This window comes from Balaenoptera physalus (assembly GCF_965194825.1).
Source record: "Balaenoptera physalus genome assembly, chromosome: 16".
NCBI classification, from domain to species: domain Eukaryota; kingdom Metazoa; phylum Chordata; class Mammalia; order Artiodactyla; family Balaenopteridae; genus Balaenoptera; species Balaenoptera physalus.
The window spans coordinates 39,257,400-39,284,199 of record NC_138898.1 but is presented as its reverse complement, the minus strand read 5'-3'; the positions used below and the strand labels follow the sequence as shown (position 1 = coordinate 39,284,199).

The 26,800-nt window shown below is 39.5% G+C and overlaps 1 protein-coding gene across 2 annotated transcripts in view; it reads right to left on the bottom strand.

Annotated features, from left to right (window-relative positions):
• Positions 1–5,882: 5,882 nt before the first annotated feature.
• The window catches only part of SNAP25 (synaptosome associated protein 25), an 83,118-nt gene continuing 62,200 nt past the window's right edge, over positions 5,883–26,800 (bottom strand). Inside the window, exons 4-8 of one of the 2 annotated variants that reach the window (XM_082428240.1) lie at positions 26,309–26,357; positions 19,346–19,463; positions 15,239–15,364; positions 12,208–12,352; positions 5,883–7,178 (exon numbers count right to left, since the gene is read on the bottom strand). In XM_082428240.1, coding sequence (XP_082284366.1) covers positions 7,110–7,178; positions 12,208–12,352; positions 15,239–15,364; positions 19,346–19,463; positions 26,309–26,357 — 507 coding nt within the window. In that variant the 3' untranslated portion in view covers positions 5,883–7,109. Of the gene's footprint in view, positions 7,179–12,207; positions 12,353–15,238; positions 15,365–19,060; positions 19,179–19,345; positions 19,464–26,308; positions 26,358–26,800 lie in introns of both variants that reach the window. The other variant, XM_082428239.1, reaches the window with a different exon arrangement.

Genomic DNA, 26,800 nt, shown 5'->3' with positions numbered 1-26,800 from the left:
AAGCATCTTTGATGTGAAAATTAATTTATTTAAACTTAAGATGAAGTCCAGTGAGTACACTGTGTGTGCACATATGCAATGAGTGAATTCTCTAACCAAAAGTGGCAAGGGAGGCCTGCTTTCAATCCTGGTGGTGCTATGTTCTCTTTCACTTGTCATCTTGTGGCACATAAGATTTACAAGGCATTTTAATGAACATGATCCCACTTGATAGTCTCAGCCATCCTGTGAAATAAGTAGGGCAAGAATCATTATATCTGTTTTGCTTAGACATATATAGACTAAGGCCCAGGCTAGTCTTAAGACTCCTGATTGAATTATCTTTCCATAGCACATCCAAGCTACCCTTCAGTTTATAACTTTGTGAGAGGGAGCACATTGTCTTTTACTATAAGTTTTCATCCCTCCAACCCTTGTTTGGGGAAGGTGGGTGCTACACGAGGGGCAGAAGCCAGATTTCACAAATGAAGAGCCATGAGTTTAGACAATAATTGGTACTGCTTTGCATGCAGCTCCTTGCTCACCGCTGAGGAGTGCCAGTTTCTAGACACATGCAGTAGGAATTAAGGGGCATTTTATTGAAGAAGGATGGATCCAAAGAACAGTGGCAAGTAAAGAATGCTGGCAAGTGGGTGGTAGGCAGCGTATTTCTCTATGGAAGTGTTTTGGAGGAGATGATCAGAAGCTGGCATGAATCTCATAAAAACGTGTTGTCGGGCTTCCCTGGTGGTGCAGTGGTTGAGAATCTGCCTGCCAATGCAGGGGACACGGGTTCGAGTCCTGGTCTGGGAGGATCCCACATGCCGTGGAGCAGCTGGGCCTATGAGCCACAACTACTGAGCCTGCGCGTCTGGAGCCTATGCTCCGCAACAAGAGAGGCCGCGATAGTGAGAGGCCCGTGCACCGCGATGAAGAGTGGCCCCTGCTTGCCGCAACTAGAGAAAGCCCTCGCAGAGATACGAAGACCCAACACAGCCCAAAATAAATAAATAAATAAATAATTAAAAAAAAAAAAAAAAGTGTTGTCTTAGGTAAGGCTTCCCCAGAAGGGGACCCTGAGGCAAGGATTTGGGGGCAGGTAGTTTATTTGAGAAGAGATTTCAGGAAATACAAGTAAGGAGGTGGCAAAGAGGCAGAGAAGAGAAGACAGCCAATAAAGAAAGTGACAATTGAGCTGTTACAGTGGAGGATTACTGGACTGAATGTCAATATTATGACATAGTATGAGTGTGTTTCATGTTTGGTAATTGCAATCATTGTTGCTTTTGTTGTGGTCATCCATGTACAATGCTTGGTGTCAGTCTATTTATCTCTTGTAGAAAGTGACAATTACCAGGCAAGATATCATGTGAGGAAGTTGAGATTAGTTCTACTGATGAACTCTGGGAAACTATATTGAGAACACATGCTTCAGAACCATCCCAACCTGGGGCTGAAGAAGCTGGGGAAGCCACTCACCCAGCCCTAATCATCCTTGGTCGAGGACTGCTTCCAGGGGCATTAAAACTTCAGCACTTCTGGAGAGGGTGTGGAGAAAAAAGAACCCTCCTACACTGTTGGTGAGAATGTAAACTGGTACAGCCACTACAGAGGTTCCTTAAAAAACTAAAAGTAGAGCTACCATATGATCCAGAAATTCTACTCCTGGGCATATATCCAGAGAAAACCATAATTCAAAAAGAGATATGCACCCCAATGTTCATTGCAGCACTATTTACCATAGCCAGGAAATGGAAGCAACCTAAATGTCCATCAACAGATGAATGGATAAAGAAGATGTGGTACACATATACAATGGAATATTACTCAGCCATAAAAAAGAACTAAATAATACCATTTGCCGCAACATAAATGGACCTAGAGATTGTCACACTGAGTGAAGCAAGTCAGACAGAGAAAGACAAATATCATATGATATCGCTTATATGTGGAATCTAAAAAAATGGTATAAATGAACTTATTTACAAAACAGAAATAGAGTCACAGATGTAGAAAACAAACTTATGGTTACCAAGAGGGAAAGCAGGGGAGGGATAAATTGAGAGATTGGGACTGACATATACACACTACTATATATAAAATAGATTAACAAATAAGAGACTACTGTATAGCACAGGGAACTCTACTCAATACTCTGTAATGACCTATATAGGAAAAGAATCTAAAAAAGAGTGGATATATGTATATGTATAACTGATTCACTATGCTGTACAGCAGAAACTAACACAACATTGGAAATCAACTATATTCCAATAAAAAATAATTAAAAAGAAAAAAAAAGCTTCGCACTTCTGGCATTCCCTGCCCCAAGGCAGAGAATTGCAGATTCTCCACTGCAAATCGCCTTTTGGGAGTAGAGGTAAGTGCTCAGAGGATGTGGGCAGGGTGCTAACAACATCTGCTAGAAGAACTGTGGGTCAATTTCTCCAATTTGCTTGTGGAAAGAGAATCGTGAACTCAAGGCAGCAACTCCCATAAACAGGATGGTCTTGAAGCTGTGTTATGGTGAGAGGCTGGAGGAGCTAAGGACTATGTGGTGGGTGGGAACGTTAGCTGGTGGCGCCCTGCCTGGGAGTGAGGCTCTAGAACAGCCAGATACCTGGGATGTTTTGGCAACTCGTTCTGGAAATAACTGAGAGTACTAGAGTTAAATGACTTGTTCATGGTTTATTTTTCTTAATTTCCTTGTTTCCCCTACATTCTAGGAGATGTATTTGAGTTTCCAAAACCTAGTTGGAAAGTCTGAGGTATATGACTAACATGCTTGAAGGTAAATTCATAAGTTGGTGATTGGATGATGACCACTTAGAGCAAGAATTTCCAAATCTTGGATCATGAAGTCAACACTTTTTACTCTTCTAATAACATTTGACTGAATACTCATCTCTTGCACACTGTTTGTTTCATCCTTTGAACTTGCCTTCTTGCTCATAGGGCCAAGGATTTCACAAGTTTCTTCTGGACAATGTAGGAAATACTTAAAACCAATATTGATTGAGCTGTAGAGGAGGTATGCCAGTACTATGAAATGAAAAGATACAGGTAGCTTGTACGTTTCTTCTATCACTCCCAGCCTCTGCTTCCCAAATGGGTTCACTGTGGACATATCATTTTAGTTACTCCCAACATTGAACTTCACCTTTTCTTCCTGGATCACTCTATTTCAAAATAACACCTTCTCTGCCACCTCCTACACTCTTTACCCCCCAGTATATAAAAATATACTGCTTTATATTTTTTCTGGGGCAGTTACCATCTGATACACTTCATATTTTAGTTGTCGGTTTATATGGATAGATAAAACACCCAGCTTGAGTGTAAGTTCAATGAATCAAGGGAATTGCCCCTGCCCCTCCCACTCCCAATACTCAGAACAGGACCTGGCATAGAGGCTCAATAATCATTTCATGAATGAATGAATGAGAGGTGGGTTTACCAAGACCTTCTACTAAGAAGCCCAGCACATTTGTCTTTACTGTTCTTTGTGAAACCAAATGTCTCTCAGAGTTTCCTGACTGGCTGAATTGAGAGAAGCACAATCCTGGATTCATCTTCCAGGCCTCTCTACAGCTTTGGAAACACACACATCTGGCTTGAATCATGCCTCCATCACTTTTTAGCTTGAACAAGAGAAATCTGGTTCAAATAATCTATTAATTTCTTCTTCTGCAAAATGGGGCTAATAATGTCAAGTTTGCAGAGTTTTTAAGAGTGTTTAATGAGTCAACATAAATGAGGCACTTCACACAGCACCTGGAATGTACTAGCTGACCACAAGTATGATTTTTCTTTCATTTCTCTCAATTTCCATTGCCGTTATCAATGTGCTGACAAATCAGTGACACAAAGATTGGGGCAAGGTGGTCAAAGCAGATGCTGGGGGAGGATGTGGAAAAAGGAAAACCGGAACTAGAAATGGAGAGGCAGACAAGAGGAAAGGACTCTGTCACTAGGACACAGGACCACCTTTCACCTTCTGGTGTTTTGTTGAAGGCTCATGGATGAGAGAGATAGAAGACTTAGGCTTCGCAGTGTTCCACCTTGCTCCAGTAACTGTATTTCTACTGTACTTTCTGAGTTGGTTCATTACACAGATCTGATTCATTCCTGGGGAATATGTCTTCCTTTAGCCAAATGAAGCTGACTGCATTAAAGCTGAGGCTAGACAAGCTCAATTATCAAAGGAAATATGCTTCAGAATGAATTATGTGATGGACTGTAAAGCAGGATACCCATGTCTTACTTTTCATGTATCCAGTGTGGGATTTTAATTACTCAAACAATGTGGAAACACACTCACTCACCTCACTGAGAACAGATGGAGTTTGGAAAAGAATTTTCTAACTCGGCCCATACATCAACCCCTTAGCAGCTTCAACATACACGGTATATTTATTCATCTCCATCTTTGAGCATCCTCTCTATTACCTTAATTTTAAGGAATAAATGTGTTGCTGGAGTTGGTCCTTAGAATAACTTCTCTGAGCACCTGGGTATCTCTAGAACCTGTTCTGAGGTTTGGGAACAGGGTAAAGAACTGCAAACATTTCCTGAGAATGATGAGCTTGCCATCACTGTTTTTACTTCTTAGCTGCTCTCACCAAACGTCCAGAGTTACTGGTGAAATGATCTGGCAGCCAACCAGAGCAATCAGGATACATTTGTCTGCATTGCCGTTATGGGGTAGGAGAGAGAGACAGAGGAGGTGGCAGAGGTGAGAGAGATAATGATGGTGTTGGTGAAGGTGGTGGAGGAGATGGTCATGGTTGGGAAGGTAGCAGTGATAAAGGTGGAGGTGCTAGTTAAGATGGTTAGAGAGGTGGCAGAGGCAGTGGAAAGGTCAAGGTGGTGGTAGTCGAAGCAGTGGTCATGGTGGAGGTAGGAGGGTATAGGTGATGGTGGAGGTGATGGTGGGAGAAGTGTTGGAGGCAGAGGCAATGATAGTGGTGAAGGTGGTAATGTCAAGAGCAATGAAAACTTATGTCTGCACAAAAACTTGAGCATGAATGTTCATAGCAGCATAACTCATCATAGCCCAAAAGTGAAAGCAACGCAAATGGCCATCAGTGGATGAATGGATAAACAAAATGTGTTTTCCATACAATGGATATTATTTGGCCATAAAAAGGAATGAAGCTCTGTTAGATGCTACAACATGGATGAACGTTGAAAACATGATGCTAAATAAAAGAAGCCAGTCACAAAGGATCACCATTATATTGTATAATTCCATTTATAGGAAATGTTCAGAATAGGCAAGTCTATAGACAGAACTTAAATGAGTGGTTGTCTATGGCTGAAGGAAGTAGAATGGGAGTGATTATTAATAGGTGTGGGGTTTCTTTTTGGGATGATAAAAATAGTCTAAAATTAGATTGCACAACTCTGTGAATATACTAAAAACTATTGGATTATACATTTTAAATGGGTGAATTTTATGACACGTCAATAAAGCTGTTAAATAAAGTGGGGGCAGCAGTGGTGGTGGTTGTGGAGTGCTAAGTTTGGTGGGGATACTGGAGAGAGGAAGGAAGATGAGAGTTGATTGACACCTGATATACCTCAATCAATGTATGGCCAAGTCTGAGTACCACAGATATTTTTCCCATGGAATTTTTTTCTATGCCTTCTGGTTGAACTACATTTCCCCCACAGACAACACTGAATCTACACACAAGCATTTCTGAAACAGATTATAAAAATCAAGCCAAGTTTTGGCTGTCATTGGATCGTGTCTAGAAGGGACACCTTTGCTTTTTCCATTCAGTGTCTTCAGCACACAGAACTGGCTTCTTAGGAGCAATGGGATAGTAGCCAGATTTCTTCTTCTCATGTGAGTTCAAACTCAGACGGGGGTCCGTGAAGAAATTAAAACAGACATCTGGAGTCTATAATTTTTAATAATTTTAAACTAGCTACAAAATGTCAATCACATCACAAACTGACAGAGGAGACAAGGGGGTATTTAATATTACATGCTGTAATGATATTTATCTCACAGTTTATCTATATTTCATTCATTTATATTATTTTTTAAAAGTTTCTTTATCAGCTACTAAACATCTCAGCAATTTGGTGTGCATAGCTCTAGATTAAGCAACAGAGAATTGTACTGATAACAAATCACAGGGGAAATGGTGATTAATAAGAGTCAGCCTTATAAAATTTACATCTCCACACTGTTTCACAGCAAGGTTGCTTTCTCCAAAACAGAGCCTTCAAAAGCAGCAAACAAACCCTATATTACATCCATTTGACATAGTTTCAGCCAAACATATATTTTGCTGGAAATGGTTAAATGGTGAGCGTGTTTAACCCATCTTTTTAAAAAAATTTTTTTTAAAAAAAGGATGATTATGATTAATAAGTCTAAATATTGACAGAAAGAAAGTGACACTATTGCAGTTTTGCTGGTATATCTTAATCTTGACAGTGTCTCAATACTGAGCATGCTTTGTTGTTGTTTTGCTGTTGTTGCTGTTGTTTTATGTGTGTGTTTTCTCATCAGTATGCTACTGTCATGGAAATATTTTGTTTAAGTAGGAATCTAAAAATCTATTTAGTTCTCATGCATAAATGCATAAATCACATCACTTTGAGTGCAATGCCTGTTATGTAATTCCACATTGTCTAATCATGAAATCATAAAGACAGATGACAGCCGTGAGGAACCAAAGACAGCAAATTTTGAGAGTTTCAGAGCCTGACACCCAAAGAAAGGACAGTGGCAGTAGCTCTGTGGAATGTCACAGTTTTACAAGAACAATACTGTGTATTGAAAGAATCAACAGCACATTGAGCATTCCTAAATCGTTGTCATTCAGTAAACGCCACTGAGGAGAGAAAAGGAAAAAATGAAACCCAGGACATCTTACATAGGGAGTTAGAGCCACCAAATGACCACTATATACAGCCTTTGGAAAAAAAGAGACCCAGAAAGAACAAAAGACACATAGTATTGTTGGGCTGATGGATGACACAAGACAACATTCACAATGGGGGCAGATTGATGTGTGCATGTGTGCAGACCTACTAGGTAATACCATGAGAAAAGCATGAAGGTGCCATCTTGCCCGACAGCATTTGGAAGAGGACACAGGTGGGCACATTTAACCACTCCCCAGCATCTTTGTTGCACGTTGGTTGGCCTCATCAATTCTGGTTTTGTTGGAATCAGCCTGGAGAAAGGGGAAAGAAAACAGAACTCAGTTTACCCATTCACATTCCATTCATCCTTCTGGGTCTAGCTCAAATTCCTCCTGTTGGGTGAAGGCATCTTGAGACTTCCCTGATCAGAATGAACCATGCCTTCTTTTGTGTTCCCAGAACCATTGCTTATGGCTGGACTTGGACATGATCACAGAAGCTTGATCTTAGTTCTCATGACTCTTTTCCCTACTATGGAGAACAGAGTTATATCATTTATCTTTCTCTTCTGGAATGACACCCAGTGACTTCTATGGCAGGCATTCACATCTGTTGGATTGAGTTGAATTCCTGCCATTTGTACAGTTATTAGCAGTGTCACTTTGGGAAAATTACTTAACATTTCAGGGCCTCAGCTTTCTCATTTATAAGCTGGGGATAATAAAGAGCACTGCTAATGAGCACAGTTCCACTCATTCAACTTTGACAACATCAAGACTGACATCAACTATGAGGTATATCTTGTTATTAGCTCCTTTTTCCAAGTGAGGAAACTAAGCAGAGGGGATTTAGGCAATTTGTCTAATGTCACAGAACTAATAAATGAGGAAACCAGAGTCAGAAGGCCAGCACCCTGGAGTCAACGTCCACACTGGTAGTCACTATGTTAGTCATTTTACTATTTAAGTTTGCTATGAGGATGAAATGAGTTTATACACATAATATGTTTAGAATAATGTTTTGCAAAAATTAAGGGCTCAACATATCTTATCTTGTAATTATTGTTATTGGGTGAAAACGTAGTTTGCTTTTAAGGATGTTTAATAATTTTTTAGCCCCATTTCTGAAGACTTACTCTTATGAGTTATAACTGGCTTGTTTTAGCAGGGGAACATTTACTATCATTTTGTGCCTTGACTGACTGCTTCACTGCTTGAGTTACCTTTTGCTCTGCATGCATCATGAAACCCAGGTCTGCTACCTGGATATATCTTTAAACTCCAGAAAATAAACTATTCCTGACACCACTGAGAAATGTATGAGTCAGCAAGTAGATGGGAAGACAAAAATTCTTTTTAGGCTGTTGTTTTGCTCTATTATGATTGGTAATGTTGTCTGTCCCTCTCCAGCCTGGGAAGAGGGGAAGGAAGCTGAGAGGCAGTGTAGGGAAACTGGACTGTTTTTATATCAACCAGTATTTACTCAATGGTTACTGATTTTGCATCTATGACTGTGCTTGGTGCTTTCCAGTCTCCACCAAGTTGTGTCTTCTTTATTCAGTTTAATTGTGAATTCCCAGGACACTAGAGTTATCAATATTCAAATAGAAATTTGCCAAGTTAAAATAAAAAATAATTCTAGATTATTCATAATTCTGAATTATCTGGCAATGGCTCCCCACCATCTGTTTGGATAATTAAGAGTTGACTTCAAAACAGATAAGATAGAACACTAATTTTCCTTGATTGCCTTGATCTATAGATTCATATTTTTGACCTTAGGTTCCTAATTTGGGAAATGGGTATTCTCCCCAATTTTACTTGGCTCTTAAGTATTCCCTCTTCAGCTACAGAAATAATGACACTTTGGTACAAAGGAAAATTAGAGGCTCAGACCAATGTGAAATGCTCCTGAAGATTGGATTATTCCATTTTTCCAGACTTAACTTTGAGAACTGTTCAAATGAGAAAAATCATCCATTTTAAAATGGATAGCATTTCTGGAGGCAAACATTCTAGGATTTCTTACATTAAGAATGCACTGGCAAGTCTTCACATGATGGTACAAGAGGATATTTTGAAGTAGAGCATGAGGTTACTCTTTGGATATCCTCAAAGGATCTGGGAGGACCTGGAACAGACCTATCTTTAACAACCATCTGTGATGTCTTCCTGAATTATTTCTGAAGCATATCAAAATTCAAGCCCATACAATACAAAAGTGCCATATCTTTATTATATTATATAACAGTAGTGCTTTTAGAAAAAACTCCTGAGATAATCTTATTTTAGATGTCTTCCTGGTATTTGGAGAATGTGTCTGTGTTTATTCTACTTATATGCTTTTTAGGACTTTATTTATGCAATATATCCCATTCCAACTTTCATATTTCTATGTAGAGAATCCTAAACTTGCTAATATACTCAAGATATGGTACATGATTTGCCCTTGTGAGAAACCCAGGATGCCTACCAAAAAAGCCAGTATGAGAGGTAGAAGGAGCTGTTTAGTTCACCCTTCTGAACACTCTGGAAATCTCAACTTCAGATCATGACAGGTAGATTTTAGGCCACAGCTCAGACTTCCAGAAGTGGATACTCACTACCCCACATGGCAGCCTGTTCTAACCCCAGATTTGCACTGTTCTCTTATTATCTTTCAGGTGAGGAACCAGGTCATGAAGCTGGTGAGCAGGAAAACCTTGCTGGTACTCAAGATCTTAGTTTTCAAATTCCATGTTTCCTTGTTGATGAGAGAATGTGAGCAATGCTAAAGCTTTAACTTCACTGTATTTCAATGTATGCATAGCATCTTCCACTGACAACTTTAAGTCCAAGTTTGAACATCATTAAGTTGTTTCCTTAGCAACAGTTCCCATAAAGATCTGATATAAACTTGCCCCATTTTAATAGTTTTCTAAGAGAATCGTAGCTTTTTAACCTTAGAAGATTGTCTATATATAAATATCCTAAATCAGAAAACAAGGTTTTTAAATAGACAAAGTAATTTCTTGACAGTCCATAGGGATGTATTGAAAATTGGGTTGTTTTAGACTACCAAAACTTCACTGCTAACTGAAGTGATGAGAAAGGATCATGACTGATGAAGTTGGGTGAAGATTGCTGTTGGGGTCCCGAGAGAATATGGGAGAAACATCAGAAGATTCTCTTTTGTTCTACAGTGTGATTTAATCTTAGATATGCAGGAGACCTTTGCACACCATTTCCTCTTATCAGAAGTAAGAACTTGCACAAGAAGGTAGAAGTCTACTAATAATTGTGTAGCTCATGTAACATGTATCATTTGGAGCAATGCTGAGTTGAAATGGGCTTTATCTCAATCATATCCATATTGTTATTTTGAGGGGAAAAAAGGCTAGTTACTCAATGGGAACTAGACCCCTACCTTACTTCTTAAGCAATTCAGCATTCAAGGATGATATAAACTGTAATGACTATTTCCTATCCACTTGTCTGACTTTTGATTAAACCTTATAGCTGTACATGTCTTTGCTCTTATAGCAAACTTGGCCCAGAATGAAAGGTATTCTAAAGAAGAGAACTAGAAATACAAAGTGGCAGAATTAAGATGTCACTTGCCTTTCCAGGAAAACAACTTGTTTAAGCCCAGCTCTATCAATAAAGATTTGACCCCTCTTTTTTAGTAGAACTTCTCCTTCCAGGACTCTAAGTGAGTTAGAGATATATTATCTCCCTACATCTGAGTCAATTGGGTCCTTTGATAGAAAATGACTACTCTTCATTTTTTAAAAATCATTTTCCTGTTGGAAGGTAGTTCAGCAATTATTTCTCAGTTCATTTTTCTGGGCCATAATGGTTAGGTCCATTTCTGTTGGCTCCAGTGCTTTATGAAACTCTCAATATTGTTCTGAAAATCTATTGATTTGCTTTAAAAGCTTTAAAAGCTTTAGCGTATCAAAGGCTCTTAACAGTAATAAGTATGTCATGACTTGTAAAGTAGGCAGAGCGCAAGTATTTTGTCAACTAACATTGACATCTGTGTAGCTCAATATTGATTAGCCAAAGTGTTACGCAATCAAATATTTTTAATATAAAGTGCACAGAACACAATAGGGCAAAACGTTCCCTTTATGTCTACTCATTCCTTTCTCAAGTCAGTGGAGAATGCTTAGGTACTAAGAAACTGAGTATTTAGCCTTATGATTCAAGAGATCTCAAAAACCACCCTTCTTCCCCCTACCAAAGTGGAATGAGTTGTTGAAAAGAAACTCAGGGTTTCAGGCTCAAAACTTCAATATCTTCCAAGGAATAAACTCACACAATATAAGATTAGCCAAGTAGAATCGATTATAGATGCACAATTACCATTAAACCCATAATGTGTCTATTTCTCCCTGTTGGCATTTGGACACCTTTAAGAGTTTATAAGCAATATTTAGGAGTCTACTGATTGGGGAGGGGGTGGAATACAAAGACATAGAGACTGAATCAGATTTGCATAGTGTAGAATACCAGGTTTGGGTGCCCCAAATCTTTATATAATAGCTTTCCAGTGTTTCTTTCTGTTTCCTCCTAATCTCAAACCCAAACCTACCCTTTTCCATTCTACTGTCTCCACCCTTCCTTATGCCTCTTGTTGACACTAGGGGGCTCAGTCTTAGCATGACACCTGGTGTCCTTATGTGAACGCAGCTTCATCAGATTATGTTCCCTACTTTGAGATCTGGACATGTGCACTGCTGAACTGGAAATGGAATCTGGGCCTTTTTGAACTGTCATTAAAGCTCTGGCACTTATAAAATCAAAGCTCATATTCATCATCTGGCTAACCTAAAATAACTATTCTTTCATCCATTTCCTGATTCTGTTCCTACATCATCTCCACTTGACAAGCTCCTAACCATCCTTTAAGACTCAATTCAAATTCAACCTTTTGTTTTGGAGATTTTCCCATCCCCTGACCCTTGAAATCTTTCCTCATCTAACCTGATTTAGCATTTGATATGTGGCTTTCTTGGCAAATTATATTTTCATCTGAAGCTCACTGCCTTCTGTAGGATGTGAGTTTCTTGGCAGTTGGGATGATGTCTTTCTCATCTTAATATGTCCTTTGATTCCTAGCACAATGCCTGAAGTAAAGGTGCCTCTGAGGAATATCTGCTAGATTAAATTCTACCCTGTTATTTACTTATCTGTTGCTGGATTTTTGTCTTAGAAAATTAAGGGGAAAATGTCTATCTACCAACGCCTGAATCCAAAGTCATGGTTTGAGGGTCTTGTTATGCCCTTCGCACTTCCTTGGCGGTTATTTCAGAGGAAGTGATAAGCAATGGAAACTTGCTGAATGCCCCATGCTCACCTTCTCCATGATCCTGTCGATCTGGCGGTTCTGTGTATCGATCTCATTGCCCATATCCAGGGCCATGTGACGGAGGTTTCCAATGATGCCGCTCACCTGCTCCAGGTTTTCATCCATTTCATTTTCTCGGGCATCATTTGTTACCCTGGGCATCAAAGAGCAGTTTTTAGAAGATAGGAAAAAACTCAAATACCAAGGACCCAAAGTTTAGGGAAAACCTGTAGACCTCTAGGTATCAATCCTATCCTTTTAAAATTTCTGTTCTATACAAGAACACATGTTAGCTTTTGTACATTGGAAAATTATGTTTTAAAGTGCATTATTGAACACTTACATTTCTATTTTTAAAGAAGGCATATTAAATAGATTAATTTATCTTCTTCTCTTGCTTCCACCAACACATCATTTCCTCCCTTCATATGTTTATCCCAATTTTCATTTTTTTAAGGGTAAAATCAGCTGGGAGGATTAGTTGGGAGGATTCCAGGTCAGAGAATGGAACTAGTTAGAAACTGTATTTTTCTTTCTGAAATGTCAGTCAAAATCTCCAACACTCAAATTTAGAATGAAATAAAAGCTACTGTACTAAGTCAGAGAATTTCTCCACTCATCTTCTTCCCCATTTGGGACCAACATCAATGGGAAGAATAATGAGAATTACAGTCTTCCCCTTAATCCTGTTTGCTCCCAAGAATTCCAAAGGGAGCAAGATGATTGCTTGCTTGTTCAAGATGATTTTTACTTGCTCAGATTTCAATGCTATGGGGTTTTTGGTGGCATTGTGAATGGGTGATTTCAAGGAAGAAAACTGTGATAAAAAATTATTGTTTCAGTTTGAATGGGGAGGAAGGATTTGGCTCTCAAAGTGCCTTATCCAAAGTGTCTTCCCATTTTTTTCATAGCTCAGCTTGAAAATTAAGAAGGCACTAACTCTTTACTGTAAACGGTAGGTACTTATTCCAGAATGTCTGGCTAACTAATATCTTTCTACAACAGATGGTGATGGGCTAAAATATGTTCAGAGGGGTTAAAATCCATCCCCCATGGTAAATCCCAATGCAGACTGCCCCTCTAAGGTTTTTAAAGCAGTCCAGGCCAGATAATATTAAAGGGGAACTTCCTAGATTTCTTCTGTAGAAAAGAAGCTTATTTAAATGATCTTCAGCAGCTAAGGCATACTTCTGGTTCCAGGGTTCCCAGCCCTATTTGCACATTAGAATCACCTGAGGAGCTTTAAGAACTACTGATACCTGGATCTCACTTCTAGAAATTCTGATTCAGTTGGTGTGGATTAAGTCCGGGCACAGATACTTTTTAAAAATTGCTCAGGTTATTCTAATGTGCAGCCAGGATTGAGGACCCCTGGTCTGGTTTCCATTGGAGCAAATAGAAACATGAATAGAATTGTCATCTGTTATTTCTAGGTAGACATCTAGACCTTTATACACAAATGGTAGTGACTCATTTGAATCTGGGTTATTGGTTGGCAGTCTCAGCTACAAAGGACTGGGTATGGATGGCTGTACAAACAGCAACCCTAGTCATTGCTGAGTCCTAGTGTAGTAACCTGTAAAAAGTTATAGTTTTTTTCCTTTTCTTTTTAACAACAGGGATATTTGTTCTTATTATTATTTTCTTATCTCTTGAGAGCTTAGCTCTTTTTTGTTTTTTTTAAACTTTGGGTTTATTTGTTTATTTATTTATTTATTTATTTATTTATTTATTTATGGCTGTGTTGGGTCTTCGTTTCTGTGCGAGGGCTTTCTCTAGTTGCGGCAAGTGGGGGCCACTCTTCATAGCGGTGCGCGGGCCTTTCATTATCGCGGCCTCTCTTGTTGTGGAGCACAGGCTCCAGACGCGCAGGCTCAGTAATTGTGGCTCACGGGCCTAGTTGCTCCGCGGCATGTGGGATCTTCCCAGACCAGGGCTCGAACCCGTGTTCCCTGCATTGGCAGGCAGATTCTCAACCACTGCGCCACCAGGGAAGCCCGAGAGCTTAGTTCTGAGTTGGCAGATCTGTGTGACTTGAGATTTTTTAATAGATGTTTAAGTTAGCTTTTGCTTCCAGATCTCAAAAGAAATGATTAATAAGAATTCAGGTCTGCTCATTATTCTCTATTTGTACCCCCAGATCTGTTCTCTGGCTTCTTTGCTCTCTGCCCAGAGAGGCTGACCTCTCTACAAGCTTATCACCCAGGTTCTCTTACTCTGCCTTCCAGTAGGCTTTGTCCAATGGCCAGTGAGAGAGTAGAGGACAAGAGACTGAGGAGTTGGGGCATTTATTTCCCTTTCTAGTTTCCTGTTGGGTTTGACAGTGGCTGCATCTCAACCCACAGCACCTGCCCATAGCCATAACTACAGTTGGGTTCTGGTGACAGCTCTCTCCTGTCCTTTCAGGATTCTTCCTGCTATTCCTAGTTCATAAGTGCTTCGCCATTCCTTGATATTGACCCTGCCCACACCTCTGTAAATAATCTCTTTCATTAGTTCTGTCCAATTAAACTCACGGAGTGAGACACCTGTTTACTGCCACACTGATGCTGGATGCGGTCACGTGACTTGCTTTGTCCAATGTAATGTGGGCAAAGGCTTGATAAGTGCTTGCTTATCAGGGCCTGCCCCTTGGGTTGCTGCCACCACCATGCAAGAAACCTCGGCTCTCCTGCTGGAGAGGCCACATAGAAAAGAATGGATGTTCCCTACCCACAGCCCCAGCCAACAACCAGACAAGCAAGTAGGGCCATCCTGAATCATCCCGCACCCAGGTGCATGTAATGAGTGAGCCCAGGAGAAGCTATCACAAGACCTACTCAGCCAACATAGAGGTTCAGAAGTAGAAAAATGATTTTTTTTTGGCCTCGACACGCAGCCTGCAGGATCTTAGTTCCCCGACCAGGGATTGAAAGCAAGGAGTCCTAACCACTGGACCACCAGGGAACTCCCTAGTTGTTGTTTTAAGAACCACTCAGGTTGGGGTGGTTTGTCACTCAAAAGTAGATAACTTACATAGCGCCGGCTGCACAAGGCTCACCTGCGGATGAAGCCACCACTGATGGCCATCTGCTCCCGTTCATCCACCACACGAGCAGGCTGGCTGGCCACAACTCCATCCTGATTATTGCCCCAGGCTTTTTTGTAAGCATCACTTGATTTAAGCCTATGCAAAAAAGAGGGTGAGTGACAAACAAAGGGGGCAGAGCATCAAGCTCACAACAACGGTTACCTCTTCAAGCTAAGAACTGAACCAAGCAAATGAGTTTTAATTTGAGGCATTAGAGAATACCGATATATCATAATCTGGACCCAAAGAGTTGGCCACCACCATGCCTCAGCTACTCAGGATTTCATTTCCAATCAAGTCAATTGCAATTGTCAAGATGGCAACCTTTGCCCGCGGGTTGTTCTTGTTTTGGTGTGTTTTTGTAGTTTAGTTGGATTTAAGACAAGGATTAAGGTATTAGAGAACATTCAGTTCTATTTCAGTGACACAGTTATATTTTGAGACACAAAACACACAGAAAAAACATACTGGCAGACAGACACAAAACAAGACTGCCAAGTAGAGTGTGTACATCACACCACAGGAACACACTGTCATCAAGAAAAACATACTGGACCAAGTTTTTACACACCATCATGCAAAGATTCCCTGTTTAATTGTTTTCCCCCAACGCATGTGTGGAAACCAGCATTCCCACTCTGCATGGAGAACATAAAGGATTGGTGGTTGGCCAAGCGTGATGGTCTGTGTGTTGCCTCTAGAGTGATTTGAATTAGATAATATATCGGTACTTCCAAACAGTTACCATACATCCAGAATCGATGTACAAACCTTTGTCCACAGAGACAAAAAGTAAAAGAAGCATAGTGAAATGAATGCAGGAAAATAGAAGAGAGAACAAGCCATCTAGCACCAAAAAGGGAAATCCCTCTACATCTTCTTCATGCACCAGCTACAGGCATGAGTAGAAAGTGAAGCATACTCATTTAAGCCAAACTACTCCAGAAGTTGACCATTCTCAAAAAAGGCACCAGCAGGACAGTAATAGCCTTCATGAGGATTTGAAACGCAGTTCAATAGCTTCTTTGTTGGGCTGAGGGGCAGGATGGGAGTGGTTACAGACTCCTACTTCAAACTATCCTGGGATGTGGTGGGGGAGAGTGGTCTGGAACTGGTGTGGTCTCCGTAGGCCATATTTCACTGAGCTGCCTTGGAGAAAAACTTAAAATCCAGGCATACCTGTTGTGCCCAATAGAAACATGTGCAGCATATTTTGGTGGGTGTGTTGTAATTGAGCAATCAAAGATGTTTTTAGGTTCTTTGCATAGTAGAAACCACATGCTTTTTAGTCCGAGAACAGAACTTCCTTTGGTCCCATTTTTACATTTTCTATGATGACACCAGAATTTAACCTTTTTTTTTCTTTTAGTGGAGGACCATAGCCATTTATTAAAACTGGCTCTAATACTAATATTTGAAGATTAGGGACCAAGAAACCTTGGAGACAAATTGGAAAATTGTACAAATGGAATTTCAGCAATTCCCACAATCTAGGGTATAATACCACAGCCTTAGAGCAGTCAGAATTCACTGCTCTAAAGAGCCAGGGGCCCACTTAGTGGGATAGGAGCCCAAAACTAATTTAATGGAGTTTAGAGTCTGGCTTTGTTGTTTTTGTTTTTTTTTCTTTCAAATCTCCGTCTCCTCCCTCCTCACATTAACAGAAGTTATATGGACCTTGTGATGCTTTCTGCTATGTAAAATGTCTGGTATACCATCTTTGGCAGAGTCAAGGGGGTGGGAAAGGTTGCGTTTCTGAACGAAGGCGAATCACTGCACCCACAATGCTGCACATAGACTCACATAACTGCCGGACATCTACCATAGTCCTTTGAAACATGCCGAGACAGGGCGAAGCCCTCAAAGAGTCCAGGGCACCACCAGCCACTGCGTTGTGACACATGGTTTTTAAAGCATTATTTACACACAATAGGGAACACTTCAGTCAAGCTTTGAAGCTCAGTTAGGGTCTCTTGTGCAATAAGGAATTAGTGCCAACTGGTATGTGGAATTCATAGGGGTCGTCATTTCATCTGAACATTAGAATCCATCCCAGGGAGGGAAGGGGGCCTGCCTCCACCTTTTCTCCACACGCAGTTGATGGATGGGGAAAATGTACCTGTGAAATTCATTACAAAGCAGGTAGACATCTCACCTGGGGGCAAGTGGCCACTGAAAAGGATATACAGTTAAATCTTGACTAACTGGAATGCTTAGCAATGTCATTTTGGTGAATTATTGGACTTTCTTAATTAACAGTGGGCCGTGGAGGTACATTTTATTTCAAGGGTGATGGTTGAATATCTGTTAGATTCTTGAGCTACTTTCCTGACTCAGAGTGTTAGGGCATTGAACATGATCAAGTCATTCCTTGGTTATGGTTTCTCTTGATGTGTCTGATGGCCTTTCCTCTGCAGCTCAGCTCTTACTGTTTGGTTCTATTGGATGTAGAAGTTATATAGAATGGAGACTGAGTGAAAGAATGCAAACTGCCTAGATTGACCTTAAAGAGAAACACTTTAATATCCTTGATGGGATTTGTTCTCTCCTTGTTCATTTGTCTCTTTTTGCTAAAAGTGGAAAGGAGCAAAAGTATAAATATACTCAAGGGTTCCAGTTAGCTAGATTCCAGTTAATCAGGCTTTACTGTAGATCATTCTTAAAAAAAAAGAAAAAAAAAAGTTTAAATTTATTTGTAAATCGAGCCCCTCCCCCTCCTAAGCAGGAAGTGGGATATTTTAAATCAGCCTCAAAGTTTAAAGGATGTGAATGGTCATATAATCAGCTAGAAATGACACCAATTTCTATTCTAAAAGCTAGGATCAGGAGAGCTTTTAGGAAAAAGGCTTCTGTTCAAAGGGAAGTGGGAGGGGTGAGGGGGATCAGGTAACGGGTTTAATTTTCCAAATGCATGTTGGACAATCTGCTCATGCATTTTTTTTTCACTGCTAGTCAAAGGAGTCTACCTTCCAGAACCCTTATTTCAGGTTCCTTCTGTTGCAAACCTTTATAACCACATGTCACATTTCTGCTACATTCCGAAAAAGCATTGCAGAACCTTAACAGTTGAATGTTTTGTGATGTTGTGCATGCAAAATCTACACATTTCAACATTTCGGCCAGTGTACAGGGAGGTCTTCCAAGAGGAAGAATTGGAGAGGGAAGGGTCCAATTTGGCTAAGGCTTGAGCACTTCTTGTTGAATGACTCATTGCCTCTGCGTTGGGTGCAGCTGCGGCATCTATGGTCTAACCACTGACACGATTTGGCAACTGGTGGGCAGTTGAAAGGGTGAATCGCTGTCATACTCTCTAACTTATGAAATGCTTGTTTGGGCCAAATTAACTGTTATTTTTGCTTCTGAAAAATCAAACCTTGATACGTGTTTCTCATCTTCTCAACTTACCCACAGTCTTTTCTAAATCTGCAATTTTGGCTTTTGGGATTTAGAGAACATAAAATTCCTCTTTTATGGGATTTTATGTTCTCTAAAGCGCCTCTTTCTTGAGATTAGTCTCTGTCTCGAGGTACACTTTCTGGAAAATGTTGAAACGTTCATCAATAAAAGTTGCTGACAGTGAAGCTTTCACTGTAGTATGCCTGATTTTTAATGCATCAACAGTAACTCCCACTAATATCATCTATGCTATGAGATGAATGCATTGGAGACGGTATTGATCTGTTCTGCATGCCACATACTCATCCTGCCTTTGCACCCAGCAGGAATGAGCTTGTCAAGGCTTGGAGATGGGCCTTGGGAAACCAAAGCTTCAGGCAGGCAGGCAGCACCTACTTGTTACAGGGACACACACAAAGCCCGCAGAATTTTCCTAGATCCGTCAAATTCTTTTCTGCTTCTTTCATGTCCTTATTGATTTGGTCCATCCCTTCCTCAATGCGTTCCAGTTGTTCTGATTAAACACAAGTATTTTATCCCCACAGAATGAAGCAGATGAAAAAGGACAAAGAAAAAAAAGACAAAACTTCAGACATTCACTTTGACATTAAAAAAGAAAAAAAAAAAAAAGAAAGAAAGAAAACTGGACGCCACAGATTAGAGCTGGTACCCAGTACCTACTTGTTACAAGGACATATGAAAAGGCCACAGCATTTCCCTAAATCTTTTAAATTTTTCTCAGCCTCCTTCATGTCTTGGTTGATATGGTTCATGCCTTCTTCGACACGATCGAGTTGTTCTGGTTAGGACAAAGGGATGACAGTGTGGAATGAATTTTTTGGGGGTTTCCAACAGAACATGAGAAATGTCTATGTGAAACGGAATTTGAAAAAGAAGGAGAGCTATTACAATGCATTGTCTGAGAGGATGCATTGCTGGAGTCGGCTGTTGCTCCCCTATGCAGCCCGGGGTGGAAGGAAATGAACAAAAATGATGCTCAAATAGTTTATAGTGCAGACATGATGGGATGGGGTAGGTAGGCCTTTTAGATTCTGAGGGTCCAGGAAAACAGCACAGCATATTCACTTACTCAGACACCAGTGAAACCCAAGAGAAAGAAAACAGCATGTTAGTTTATGTTTTAGGCATTCATATGTAATGCTACTAGAGAAAGTGTCTGCTTCAACTTTAACATGTCTCAGTCTTTTGGTTTTTAAGCATCCTCAACCAGCTAAGGGTAGAAAATAATCCACTTTCTTCTTTGGGAAAAATAACAACTACAGTGATTACTAGCAATGGATACCATATATTTTTTCCCCCTAGCAGTGGCTGTCTAGTCAAAGGCAGGCCATGGACAGCTCTTGGTTTTGAATACTCAATTAACACAAGCTCTAAGAAAAGCAACATCAGCACAGCAATGTTATAGGTAGTGGAACATTTAAATTCCTTTTATCCTATGACTTCCTTGTAATGAAAGCTTTGGAAGGCATTTCACTTCTCTGCCCCTGATTTCCCATTCTCCACAATGGGAAATGCTAGACCCCAGCCCCAGGCAGAGCATGGGGAAAATGAATGCCTGGGTCTCTGGAGGAAGGTGATGGATTGGAATGTAAAACAGTACCAAGTCTTCACTGCCAGGAAAGCTGACTTTAGTGTACCTAAGACATAGATCAATACCCATAAAAAGGAATAATACTTCTAGGTCACCAGGGTAACATACACCAACTTGATTAATTTTTCAAAAGTTGTGTCATCAAGTTGAGTAAACTATAAGTTCCATGAAGGAATTTTTAAAACAGCTTTTAAGACCATTAAGGCAGCAATGGGATGTCTTGGCTGTCTATTTACAAAACCTAATTACATTTCTATTCCTCCTTTCATCTATATTTTCATGCATGTATGCCTACGCCTCTGGGAAGGAAGGCATGATTAGAATAAAACTGGTAAATACATTTCCAGTCTAAGGGCATACATAATCACTTAAAAACAATTTCACATTAAATTGTCATTCCAGTAGAAATTGTCATTCCAGAAAACTAAGCTAGGTTCACTAGTGGCCCAAGCTGGAGAGACTATCCATTTGGAAAATAAGAGCCTATTATGTTCTCTTGTGGGGCTGAGGAATAGAATTCAGCTTATTAGGAATCTGCTATCTCTGCTCTGCTTTTCAAATGACAGGGGAAAACAAAATGTTTATCCACCATAGCCTAGCCGGAGGAAATAAGGGTGTAGTGCTGGCAAACTTTTGCTGAATAAATATAGGTACAGTAATAGCTTAAGAAAAATCTCTAAAGGGGCTAAAAAACAAATGGATGACAATTCTTTACAATCCAGAGAATTCTGTACTTTTCTGAAGACTTCATTCCAGTTTCCTTTAAGGAATGCAATAAATTAGTCTGTAGATCAAATTAGCTATCAAATGAGGGGATTGGTTGGGGGGAAAGGAGCCCAACATCCTCAAAACAAGGACTATGTTAAGTACAGACAGAATAGGGACGCCAAATTCCAATCGAGGAATTGCTAATGGCTTCCTGGAGAGCTGGGTTGAGATGAGATTGAAGCATCTGGGTTCAGAGGGAAAACTTGCTGGACTCAACTAATGACAGCTGACATATGCAGAGGTTTTGGCATGGGGACACACATTCAGGTGTTTGCCTTTCCTAAGGAATTTCTCTTGAGTTAATATTTTCAGCTAAGATAACTTTCTGACATTTCAGGATGCCCACCCATTGTGTGTCCAGGGATTAGAAAATAACATAAATAAAAGTGAACTGGCCCACAAGTGTTGAATTTCTGAACCAGAGAATTCAAATTAAAAGATAAAAACAAACAGGCAGGTCCAAATCCCTATTTCTGAGAGCAGGTTTCGGCCATGGTTTGCCAGTTTGTTCAGCAAAGATCATAGCAAAGAGGAATTCTGGAGTTCTTTCAGAAAAGTTGATTCAGAAAACTATTTTATTGCTTCAATATTGGTTGAATGTTTCATTATACACAATTATAAGTCAAATCCTTAATTAAAAAAATATTGTGGGACTTCCCTGGGGGTCCAGTGATTAAGACTACACCGATTCCACTGCAGGGGAAACGGGTTCGATCCCTGGTCATGGAACTAAGATCCAGCATGCCGCATGGCATGGCCATAAATAAAAAAATTAAAAAAAATTTAAAATTAATAAAAATATTAAAAAAGAAATTAAAAAATATTGTGGAACCATTTTGTCACAGATATTCTGACAATAATATTAATTTTTTTCGGTTTTTTTGGTTCCCTCTTTGAATGGCACATAGCAGGTGCTCACAATAATGTCAATTTTAAGAGTGTTACTGAGTTACGTTTGTGGATATGTTTGGTATATTGGGACTTCACAGCACTTAAATGATTTCTGTGAAGATTTTTCTCAGGAAATGCTTGAAAGCAATCAATATCCTCATTCCATTCTGGCGTAGACAGCAGCATCTCAGAGGCTGATGCAATGCAGTGTCTAGGGTTGACTGCTCCTTACCTCCCTATACTTACTTTCTGGCTGTTTTCTGTTTACTCTTGGAGACTGGGAGGGAAATAAGATTTTGGATTGGGGAGGTATTCCAGTACATCACACTATATGTTGGGGCAAGAGATTGTTCTTTCTTTTGCTATGATATTTGGATGACTGGTTATTTGTAATGGATCCACAATGGCAGGATGCTCAGGGATCTAAGTTTAGACATCTTTTCTACTAATATTACGTAAGTAAAGCAGCATGGGCCATTAGAATCCTCAATCTAGTAAAAAAAGAAACAGTAGAAGAATAGCAAGAGGTCAATACTATTGATTGACCCAATGTGCAAGCCTTCATGAGTGTAACCAATTACAAGATGCTGCCTACATGATTTTCATTTTCCTTAGAATTGATGAACATATGGAAATTCATTTAAATAAATTTAAATAGCCACATTACTAGGGGCTACCATATTGGGCAATGCAGCTTTAGTCATTCATAAGAGATATTGGTGAGTGGACTTTAGCAAGAGGGATGTTTTCACAAATGTTACCCTGTAGTGCCATGAACCCGTTAAGAAAGTTGGCAGGCTCTGTGGATGAGGGTTTACTTTGCCTTTACTCTGCCAGGCAGTGGTCAAAGATTTCACTGTTTAGTTTGTAGCCGTTCCCATGGTATTGTCCCAAGAGCAACATTTTCAGCATCGAAACAAACATATAACCCAGCAAAGACCAACAAGGGAACAAGAGATATGGAAGTGAAAGGTTAAATCATCCCACATTAGGGTTAGGGGTTTTTCATGGGGATTTCTCTTGGAGACAAGAAAAGTCCAAGGACACAGGACATTTCAGGGCCATCTGTCATGCTCAGTGCTCCTTGGTGTCTCCTGACACCTGGGTGTAAAACAAGAATCCCATAAGGAATTTCCTAGCACAACCATTTAGCAGGACAACCTGGATTGGCTCTTTAGGCGGATGGCTGTTTCTTGAGACTTCTGTGCAGTTGCAGTCAACACTTTTGGTGTTCAGGCAAAGACAAAATTAGTAGAGCATAACTGGAGAGAAATTTTAAAGCAGTTACTGATCTAAACAACTAAACACAGCATATGCAGTGTCAAAATGCATTTTCAATGGCAGTAAAGATAGTTGTTGACTCATCAGTCATTTCAAAAGTTCTAATCTCTTCTTACAGTATAAATGGAACATGTAGCACTTAAGACCAGGCAGAAGCTACCCACTTTTGAGGGTTTACAGTTGCATGCTTCTCATCAGTATCAATTATTCACCACGCATCTGGTAAACCCAGGTTATCCTAGGAAATATGTTCAACCGAGAAGTTAGCATTTACTGCTGTGTGGTCACAATTGAAATGTCTTAGCTGAGAACATTAACTATCTTGTGGGGGAAATCTGCAATTTTACTTCGTTTCTCAGAGAATAATGTAAAGATGTTCCTGGGAATCATTTGTGTTTAAGAATAATATATTTTTGTATTTTTTTGGAGATTTTGGCAAATTTTGCCTGTAGATTTTCTTCATCAAAGTACAATGAAATTTGAAACTCAATATCTTATTCACTTTCTATTTGACTTCAGATTTGTATATGTTATTTTTCATGTCAATGTTTTACAATTAGGGGAGAAAATGGTATTATCCTGAACCTGTCTCAAACTTTTTCTCCTATTGCAATGCTCCTTTTCTACTCCCTTCACATGCAAATTATTAACTAAAAGAGTTAATAAGATAGAACTCCTTACTACCTGAGTTTATATGTATCAATTTAGCTCTGGAAATGAGGTACCACTCTTCTGTATGGGCATCTGCTGCCTAATTAAACAAATTTTTTAAAAAAGCAATGATTTGTTGTGTCCTGAGTTTCAAAGTCTGGGGCATTGTTAGACACATCAAGCCAGCAAGTCTTATGATTTACAGCAAATTCATCTGGAGAGTTCTGAAGACTGCCACAGCTATTGTAATTCCTTCAAAATACAACTCCACTATGCTCCATTATTTTTGTATTAATTTTGACAATTTATATTTTAAAAATGGGGGGAGAAGTGTTGGGATTGATGTTCAGTTGTTTTTTTAAAAAAATTTTCTTCTGATTTAAAAAAATTAGTCAGTGTATATTTATTGGAAAAGTTCAATACAAATAAATAATATAGAAACAAAGTCTTTATATAGCAGCCATGAGGGTGTACCCCTCAGATCTCCCTTCAAGAGGGACCCTGTAGTTAGCTGACACCTCCAGCTGTTGCACCTATAGGATCCACTACATTTACATGGAAGCCATGCCCTCCCTGGGATGCTTCTAGACAACAGCTGAGCACAATTTACTAGAGCAGAGGCATCCCTGCCCATCACAGGGCTGCTCCATTGGGTTGTCTTTGCTCCTGGGCTGCCTATCAGTCTGGTTGAGACTTTCTCAGAGCAGCACTACAGTATGAGACTCTTCCTACCCAATCCTCCTTCTGCCCCCCTCCCCTCTCACAAGTGTCAAGCCTGCATCACAGTCCAAAGACTCTCCTTGCCTACTCCTGCTTCCTCTCCCCTTCACCCATCGCAGACATTTCCTTAAGAAATCTCACACACTTCTAATTGATTCTTAGCAGTTGCTTCCCAGAGGACCCCAAATAATACACCTTCCTTCAGTCTCTCCTTGCCCTTGCTGTAACTCCTCAGAAGTCAGTAAAAATTGATCTCATATATTGTAAAGGTTGCAGAACATTTTATGCAGAATTTCTTTCCTGGCCATATCATAATTGATTTGATCAGTCTCCCCACTGACAGACATTTAGTTTCCAGTTTTACACCATTACAGGTAAGGCATGTATATTTTTCTTCATGGAGTTGTCAATGAATATCTGCAGCATATAATTCTATGAGTGGAATATTTTGGTCAAAGATGGGTGCACATCAAAATTTGGAGATATTATCAAAATACTCTTAAACTTTGTACCGATCAACAGTGCCCATCTGTAGATTGAGGGTTTCTGTTTTCCCAACATATTCACAGCATTGATTATTATCAATTAAAAAAAGTTGTGCCAATCTGCTAAAGAGTGGCATCTCATTACTCTTGTTGGGTGAAGCATGGTTTCATTTGTCTACTTGTAAACTGATGATTTACATATTACATCCATTTTTTCTTGTATGTTGTTGTCCTTTTCTTTGATAAATGCAAGATCTCTCTGTATTTTAGGGAAATGCCTTATGTCTGTTATCTGTAAGGCAGTTTCCCGCCCCCCACACACACACAGTTTGAGGTTTATTCTTGGAGTTTGTTTATGGTGTTCCATGTTGTAAAAAATTTTATATTTTTATCTTTGACAAAAAATTTCTCGTGATTGCTAAGAGTTTCCTAATGTCTTCATAAGATATACATAAAGAGAAAAAATTCTGCTAAATCTGATTATTATGATAAGAATTCAGAATAGAATCGGGTAACTAACTTGTGGCTAGAATTAAATAAAGCATAGCTGTATGACAGTATGTATAACTCAAAGAAAAAAAATTTGGTATTACCCTTCTAGGTTTCACTGTAGACTAAATATGCTATACTAAAATGTTGGTACTCTGATGTTCACTGCTTCTAGTATTTCTGTAATAATTAAAAGAAAAAGTTCAAATATTTTAAGTGGTTCAATTTTCCATTTTACAATGATTTCCCTCAGCTTATGTCCTGTTAAAAACAGCTTCCAGTTATTCAAGGAATTCCCATAATGACTTGGAAATCAATATTGCCAGATGCTGAATTAGGATGGTCAAAAGAAATGGACAATATGGTATACTATTCTCTCATTCTATTTAGGAATTATCACATCATATTTATGGGAAAGATTGGGGATGAGGAGAATTCTCAAACTCTCCAAAATCTTATCATTAAAAATTCAAACAAATGACTTCTGCCTTCAAAATTCTATAACCCCAACACATATAACAGGGAGCGTAGTACCATTTATTCAACCGTGAAGAGCTCAACATTTTCATACATTTACCAATCTTTTCAACAGAAAAAGGAGAAAAAAAGCAAGATAAAAACTGTAGAACACTTACACACATATATGTGCATAACACACGTCAATGACCACCTGTAGATGCACAAATCATTTTTTAATGGACTTTATCCAGAAGAGGAATTGTTCTTACTGAAGAAATCTGAACTTACCTCCTTGTTCATCCAACATAACCAAAGTCCTGATACCAGCATCTTTACTCTACATTCCAATAATGGTAGCAAAGTGGAAAAAGAGTTAGAGAGAGAAAAGAGAGAAAGAGAAATCAGTAAGGGGACAATTAGCCCTAGAAATGGAAAATGAAGAAGGACCAAAGGAAAAAGAGGGAGGAAATATGGCAAAGAGTATTAGGGGCTGGGGAGGAACTCAGAGAGGTGGGTCACCTGTGGACTTGCTTCATCAGTGATTCTCAGATAGAAGAGGGGGATGTAGCTCAGTCTCCATGGGGTGGGGCTCGGGATGGGGCTTGGCATGGACTTGAAATACACATACTTAATATTATAGTGAGATTTTATATCTGGAAAATAAAAATGCCTATAGTTTTTGTAACACCAACCACAGAAAGCAAATCTTTCAAAATCTTCGAGACTAAATCTTCTCTGGCACGATAGATCAGAAAGTTTCCATAGGTGAATTGGGGAGGG